The 7,946-nt window shown below is 43.0% G+C and overlaps 1 protein-coding gene across 1 annotated transcript; it reads right to left on the bottom strand.

The window, feature by feature from the left end:
• Nucleotides 1-856: 856 nt before the first annotated feature.
• LOC128751051 (somatostatin receptor type 5-like) lies at nt 857-5,960 on the bottom strand. The gene is made up of 4 exons (XM_053851816.1): nt 5,796-5,960; nt 4,267-4,954; nt 3,808-4,200; nt 857-2,543 (listed from the first exon to the last, which is right to left on the bottom strand). Exons 2-4 carry the CDS (start codon nt 4,918-4,920, stop codon nt 2,457-2,459), a joined length of 1,134 nt encoding a protein of 377 aa, XP_053707791.1. The 5' UTR covers nt 4,921-4,954; nt 5,796-5,960; the 3' UTR covers nt 857-2,456.
• Between the last annotated feature and the right edge of the window lie 1,986 nt (nt 5,961-7,946).

Here is a 7,946-nt window from a genome sequence, read left to right as displayed (position 1 = left end):
TTGAGGACGCAGTGAATCACTGCATTAGACGAAAGAGGGGTTTGACACAATCCAGGAGGCAAACTCTCCGGTGGTTTAGAGGAGGAAGAGTATCAGTTTGGATGCATGGCGCCCCAAAAAATTGTACAATTTCCTTGAAGAAATATTAAATATAAAAGTCAATAAAGTTTAGGAGAGGCAATTGTCCTGTCCATGATATGGAGGCTCCATCTATCTTTGGCGACATTACAGGACGTTTTTATGGAGGCCCAGTGACATATGGCGGAACACATCAGATTACAAGGATATTAAGCGGTTTATGTAGTCAGTGGGAGGAATAACAATCGATATCAGAGCTGGAGGAGTCCATGCATCTTTCAAACCACAAACCTCTGCAGAGACTTTTAAACCATCAGCGCCCATCAGGTCAATCAATGAGAGTCAGAGTGGGGCGCTATAGAGGAAGTGACATTAGGAGTACAAGGCCATAAAGGGTTAGACTACCTGGAGTGTTATGATCCACCATCTCCACATTTTTCTCCCAAAAATGTCACTGGCCTGATGAGTTTTGTCTTCAGATTTCTGACCTTTGGTACTGAAGGACGGCACACAAGAGAGCACATACCATTGCTATGCCTTTTACCCAACATTAATGCCCTCACTTGTAAAAAGGTGAAACCATTTTTGCCAGAAAGTAGGTTACGCATCGCAAAAAAATATTATTATTGAGTCGGTTACATTTTTTTTTTCTCCAAAATTTAAGCATAAAGAAAAAAAAGTCTCCACAAGGGGCACTTTAGTCACTAGGGTCTGTCTGTCCCTGTACAGAGTATAAATTGTACAAATTCTCTTAAGTCACGAGTGAGAACGTAACAGAAAAGTACAAATCCTCCTGACCACGATGAACCTCTACGGATGATCCAGTAAGAAGCAGCACTTAAGACTGAAACCCTTTAATCCAATCTACCAGGAAGCTATGATGCAGTGTCCACTTCATCCAGCTCATCTCTGTTCTGCGCAGAAATCAATACATTAGCGACGACTCAGCGGCGAGTCAAGTGGCATCTGTCATCCAGATTCAATAAAAAGCCCTGTCACTTGACATTGAGCTACAAAGGTAGAGTGAGTGCATCAAAACAACCAAAAGACGGGTGTGTTTTCTACCCTCACGTCCTCCATGATAGCATGTTGAATGTAAACACACCTGGAGAATGGACTCAGTGTTAGGTTCAGATGGGGAACTGAAGTGGCTACAGACGCAGTATCAACCGTTATCGACCGTTGAGCGAGAAGGGGACAAGTGTTTATTTGCAAGGTTTACAATGTAAAAACAGGGTGAACAAGCAACACTGACAATAACTCAACTGATGGTGGGCGACGAACAGCAGTTAACTCATGTTATGAATCATATATTCCAGGAGTCACAGCCTTTAAAATGCTCACATTGTTCACATGACTGTGCGAACCAAGTTGGCACTCGGTAGCTGGTGAGCATATGATACAAAATGTCCAGACGTTATTGTTTATTTACCAGTATTAGGCAAGATTTTAAGCAAACTACGCAGGTTGTGATCTTGCCTCTAAACAGTTTGGCATTAAAATTTGATGACATCCTGTTTAGCAGTTGAATACTGAAGACATTTTCTGTCTCTCTGTGAAAACAAACATACAAACAACAAGTCTTCACACATATGCACTTTCTGATTTGTACTGGCAAGAAATTTCACAAGTTATTGGTCAGATTTTGTTCATGACAATATATATGACATACAATGCGGCAATATCTACCATTAAATAATGAGTTTTTTTCCACACACATTTTCAAAAAGTTTGGATGTTCATGATACAAAATCTAAGGATCCATAACACACATATGACATGTCATTTATGGAGCACCATAAGGAAAAAACAAATCAAGTGTCCACTTTCAAATTTGAATGCAGGTGCACTTCTGTTCACTGCGCTGTTGGTTAAACTCAATTACGGAAAAGGAACTTCAGTTGGAGCTCAGGTGAACGCGTGATAAAGGAAGGAATGCAGATGTTGAGCTCCACTCTCTCTGCCAATAAGCTAAAGTGCTTCTCGATCACACGTAAGGGAAGAGAATGGAGAAGAGAATTTGTCTTAGCTTTTAATGACTAGAGGGCCATACTGAGGAGCAGTATCTGTGATCACACAGAAGAACATGTCATGTCATGATCAGATGTCACTGGGAATTGGGAGGTCACACATCTGTCATTAGACATTAGACATTAGACACACAAGGACATCAAGAACTGAATTCCAAATTGGATTCCAGGCTTCACCTGTCGAGCAGATACGAGATAATATAGTATAATATAGTCCAAATCAAACAAGTTTAGTAGTTTAGTTTAGCTCAACTGTTTTGTTAGCGTGTCATGCTGAAACAGCAGGAGAGTCAAGCCAAATGTTGTCCTCAGGCAGGTGCACAGTCAGCGACAGAGGATCTTCAACATTCACAGCCATGTCTGACCGTTCATCTCTTTCTCTGAAGCTTCACCTTCGTGGTTCTGGATGAGCTCAGCTGAGACTCTGTGGAAACTCTGTGGGGAGCAGTAACAAATTATTGTTGAATAGGTTAAATACTGTCATAAAGTTTTTAGTTTGTGTTAGTTTGTCCTTAGTTTTAAGACACTGTTGAAGTGCGTCTTCTAAATTCTGCACTTGGGTGAGTCCTCAAGCTAAATAATCACAAGAAGACTGAGATATTAACATGGCAGTTCTGTTTGTTTTCACACCTCATGACCTTTTGACCCTGCTTAGATTGTCATATACGTTCCTCCTCAAAAAAAACAAACATTCAAGACCCAGGTTTACACAAAATCAAGGGTCATCTCAAGCAAATGACTGCCTTCAAGCGCCCCCTTCAAGGCCACTTTTTGTGTCACACAGACTCACTAATACATGAGCCACGTATGGTGGCAGTAGTGTGTCACAGAATTGACTTGACAGCTGCAAATCTGTGATAGTAAACAACTATGAAGTTCTAGGAAATACTTCCATCTACACTTACTTATATCTTCTATGGAGTTTAAATAAAACACATTGTCTTTATTTGATTATATTTGGACATGGTTTTATTATATTTATTTCATTCAGATTTGTATCCAGTTTTTCCAATTTTCTTAACAGTGTATTTTTTCCTCTTTTTTCTTTAGAAAATTTGATGAATATGACTTGCACCTGGTTCTGCAGCTCGTTGGACTTTTCAATGACAAATAAATGACCAATTTGCAATGGTCACATGGTTTCATGTCATTTCACAAGGTTTTGGTTTGTTTACGTGTAAGTAGATTAAATATGGTTATTGATCACAAATGAAATCAAGAGTCATGAATCAGTTCTATGACTTCAATGGGCACATTTTGTTCTGGGAAAGGTGGGCCACCAGATCAGAAAGGTTAAGAACCCCTGGTTTATGAGACAAAGGTGAAAATATTCTGAGCGCTAATATCATTAGCCTTGTCACACCACAGACTAATGAAATTACAGGTGTTTCGGGAGCTCCTGGTCGCAGCTGAGACCGCCACAGGAGGCGGAGCAGTGTTGACAACTTGCCGACTTTTATTTAAAAAAGCAATTTTTCACAATTTCGCAACTTCTTCTTGGCTCAATTTTCCATAAAAACGCATGCATTGCTGCCATTTTCAGCAGGCAGTGGCTGCTGCCGTCAATAGTTTGAGAGCAACAGCATGAGGCTTATTTCCCTGTGAAAATCTGCATATTAGCCACATTGTTGTGTAAGTTGCACAGTTGTAGGTTCGTACAAAGCTACCCACAAGAAACAATCCTCCAACAATCTCTTACCTGCGTGGTTTGTCCATTTGACTTCGGATTTCTGACCAGCCCTTGGTTTTCCTTGGGCCCCGTCTGTGCCTGTTTAGCATCCATCTGTTTCAGACTCTTGGACCTGTGAAGGCAGAGGACGGTTTCCAAGCGGAGCCTGAATTTGTCCGTGAGCATGCCATAGAGAATCGGGTTGGCACAGGAGTTCACGTAGGTGAGGATGACCAGGGTGAAATACACCGCAGCGGTGGCGTTGTCTTCTGGGATGATGTAAAACAGGTTGACGATGTTGGTGACGTAGAAGGGCAGCCAACACAGTATGAAGACCAGCACGATGATGATCACCATGCGGGTCACCTTTCGCTCGGACTTTCGCCGCTTGGTTATCCCTGCTCGCATGCCTGCCGACCTCACCTGCAGAGAACAACAGAAAAATTCAAGTTTAAGTTGAACAAAAACAGATTTGTTCCGCTCCTTTACCCTGATGACGATAAGCAGGTAGCAGATGGAGATGACGATCAGAGGAGCGAAGAATCCCAGGATGGAGGTGTAGAGGATGAAGGCGATGGCCCAGGTGTTCTCAGGCGGCGGCCAGCTCAGGTTACATGTGTTCAGCTCCTCTTGGACATGCGAGTACATGCTGACCGGCAGCACCACCAGAAAGGAAACAATCCAAATCATGGCACTGAAAACCTTCACCACCTGGGGTTTCCTCCAGTTGGCGCTCCGGATCGGGTGAACCACGGCCAGGTAGCGGTCAATGCTCATGGCCGTCAGACAAAAGGTGGAGGTGAACTGGCTCATGGCGTCGGCGGTCATGCACACTTTGCAGAAGAAGTTCCCGTACGGCCAGTAAGACAGAGAGCTATTGGTACCGAGGAAGGGGATCCCCAGTATGTAGAGCTCGTCCGCCAAGGCTAAGTTGAGGATGAAGATGTTGGTCACTGTTTTCATCTTGGCGTAGCGGAGCATGACGAAGATCGCCAGGGAGTTCCCCAGAATCCCCACAATGAAGACCACGATGTAGATGACCGCCGTGACCACGTTGAAGGGCAGCGGCTCCATGCTGGACGTGTTTCCCCGGTGGCCGGGGGTGAAGGTGTAAGGGTTGGATGTCTGGTTGTAGTCCTCCATTCTGAGCCAAGTCCTAGCATCCAACTAAGGCTAACTGAAGAGAGAAGGAGGGTAGTTATATAAATGTATATATTCCATCAATATCTTCCCATAAAACACTTAAACTGAAACTGCATTCATAAAACAAAAAGAAGGTATTTTTCGCCTCATAATTCCTGCTAAAGTTTGCTAGAAATTCTGACAATACTCCAGTATCACCAAATCCAAAACAGTTTTCTCAACATTTTCCATATTATTGATCTCAAAAGCTGCGGGAACAGCATCACCACTTCAGCTGCCGCTGACATCAGTTTCAGTGGTCCCTCATCACCCGTATTTACAGGTGGGGAGAGACTTTCCACTGAACACTCTGGGCAAGTGGCCAGCGCGTCATTTGTCCAAATTAAAATCCGAGTCAGAGGGCTGATCCAGTGTCACGCACGTTTAATGTTAAACGGACACCTCCTCCATCACCAAACAAAAACCTGTGCTTCTCAGTCTTAAACTCTACCGCTTATAATAATGAGACTTTTTCAAGCGTAAACACTTTGCCAGAGCATCTTTCATTTGTATACACGGAGCTTTTGATTCGTGTTGTGGATGACCTTTTATCTAAACTCATTTAACTGGTTCCAGGCGGAAGGGGGAGAGTGGACCACCCGGGGATGCGGAGCGATGTGTTGCTAAAATAAATAACAGTTTGACGTGCGGATTCACTGAACCGCGCTGAATGACGCGCACGCCCGCAGGACTGTGTTGGGAAAACAAACTCCTGAGGACCCCGTTCCTCTTCAGGCTGCGAAAACGTTTTGGCTGACACTGATATATAAATATATATATAGGATATGAATATTAAACGGTACAATTTGATGCTCGAATTCTGCCAAAACGCATACCTGTGCGTCCCGGTGCCTCGCATCCTCCGCGCCTCGATCCGGAGAAGTAACTCGCATCTTGCGCATAGTCCACGCATGTTTTTATGGAGACGCTCTTCTGTGTTTGACTCAAGGCTCTGTTCCAGCACACGCTCAGATTTTTATCAGCACCACTAATGCTGTCATGAAGCGGGAGGCACCATGAGAAAGCCCTGACTTACGGTATTTATGTGGCCGTCTGTGAACCCGCCCACGAGTGGGTGCGAAAAGACAGACACGGGACTCACCTCAGTTGGCTTTTCGGTGTAGAGATGATGGTGAACTATTCGAGTTTTACAATTCGACAAACATATCATATGGAGTCAGAAACGTGCCATGTGAAAGACAATAAATTAAAAAAATATATATTTAAAAAGAAGAGATAACAAGTATATATATTTTTTGTTTTAAAAATTCGGAAACAAACACAGCAGACCGTCATCATAAGTGTATTTTTTCCTCTTTTTTCTTTAGAAAATTTGATGAATATGACTTGCACCTGGTTCTGCAGCTCGTTGGACTTTTCAATGACAAATAAATGACCAATTTGCAATGGTCACATGGTTTCATGTCATTTCACAAGGTTTTGGTTTGTTTAATGAGAAATCACTGTAAACATATGCTATTCGTGTTTGTGTGTATGTGTGTGTCAGTAGCCTTCAGTGCTACATCACCATGATGGGAGCTTAAGCACCACCTGAATTAGGATGGAGTGGAAGATAATGGAGGCCAGATAATGTTGCACTAGGACAGAGATCGCGTGGGAAAGCTGTCCACCTTTAAACCATCAGCTACCTGTAACTGCCACGGCTGAAGATACCAGGTGCTTGGTGGAGGTCTGCGCTCGCTGATTGCTTTTTTTGTTTCCAAGGGAGGCTCATGTTGGTAATGTTGTGCTGAAGGTTCCAGCTGAAACCGGATTGTTGGATGTATTTATGGATGTGCCAAGTGTTGACATGAACCTTGCAGGATGTGTGTTCCTATAGAGGTTGGGCCTGCGGGGCGAGACGTGCGCGGTCCATGTGGGGATGCCAGGCTTTTTTACGCCGTCTCTGCAGTGACGCTGTCTTTAACCTTCAGGGTCAACAAACAACAATGATAAATAACAAACTGCTTTATTCCTTATTACAGGAGAAGTCCTTTGCTATCATGTGTGCGTGTGGGTGTGTGGCGGTGATGCAAACAGCTCTGGCCTTTTTCACACCACAATGAGTTGTTGGACTGCTATCTTTTATCGAGACCTTCTCCTATGGAGTTAGATAAAGGGAATGCCCTTTGACATTTGGGTTTCTTTTAAAGTCCTCCTCTTCATGAATCTGGTGGACCATCGGACACAGTCAATTCAATTTGAATAAAAAAAAATGTTGACAATAAGAAAAATACTTTTTTTTTTTCAAGTTACATCAAGCATATTTTTGGAACATAAAACGTGACTTGAAATTACTAGGAATATTGATGGAAAACAGGTGGTTGAGTGATGCAACAATCACGCTCACTCATTATGTGCCAGTGCAATGCAGCGCCACAAAGACTTGAGTTCCATGATAAGATTCGATTCAATGTGCATCAATTGGAGGGCAAAGCTACTGGGTGTGTGCCTGGATGACTCATGTTATTACTCACAACTCTGGTCATGTGTCCCAGAACAGAGGTTGTGCGTGAAGAGTGACAGCTTCGGATGTAGACGTGAAGAAGACGCCAGGAAGTCACATCATTGCAGGTCTAACCTTCCCAGAACTGACTGCATTTGTTCGGGCAGTTGTCCAAAACACATGAGCGCAGGAATTATTTGAATGTTGATAACACATTTCATCTTGGACAACAAGGCATATTATATATACATATATTTAATTCCAATAACTGTTGTGAACACTATATATTTCATACAACACAGTTATATACAGGGTAGTATCATGAAACAGTATTGCTGGGTTGCTGAAACGGTGTCCGAATTTTCAGAGGCCACTAGATGGCGCTCTTGGTTCAGAAATGATGTCAAGTATCATTGAATTATTCCAAACATTATGCTGCAGACAGTGCCATCTGGTGGCCGCTGAAAATGAGGACATTGTGCCATGAAACCTGATCATCCCAACACTAATGTAGAGTGTAAAATACATTGAGAGCAATATT

This window comes from Synchiropus splendidus, chromosome 19 (genome assembly GCF_027744825.2).
Source record: "Synchiropus splendidus isolate RoL2022-P1 chromosome 19, RoL_Sspl_1.0, whole genome shotgun sequence".
Taxonomy (NCBI): domain Eukaryota; kingdom Metazoa; phylum Chordata; class Actinopteri; order Syngnathiformes; family Callionymidae; genus Synchiropus; species Synchiropus splendidus.
This window is presented reverse-complemented; position numbering and strand designations above follow the sequence as displayed.

Bases quoted from the DNA above. Each gene is read 5' to 3' on its own strand.
- LOC128751051 (XM_053851816.1), bottom strand. From the start codon at position 4,920: ATGGAGGACTACAACCAGACATCCAACCCTTACACCTTCACCCCCGGC. The intron at 4,201-4,266 runs GTAAAGGAGCGG...TGTTCTCTGCAG, and splicing joins ACCTGCTTATCGTCATCAGG to GTGAGGTCGGCAGGCATGCG. The intron at 2,544-3,807 runs GTAAGAGATTGT...TGCTCCCCACAG, and splicing joins CAAATGGACAAACCACGCAG to AGTTTCCACAGAGTCTCAGC.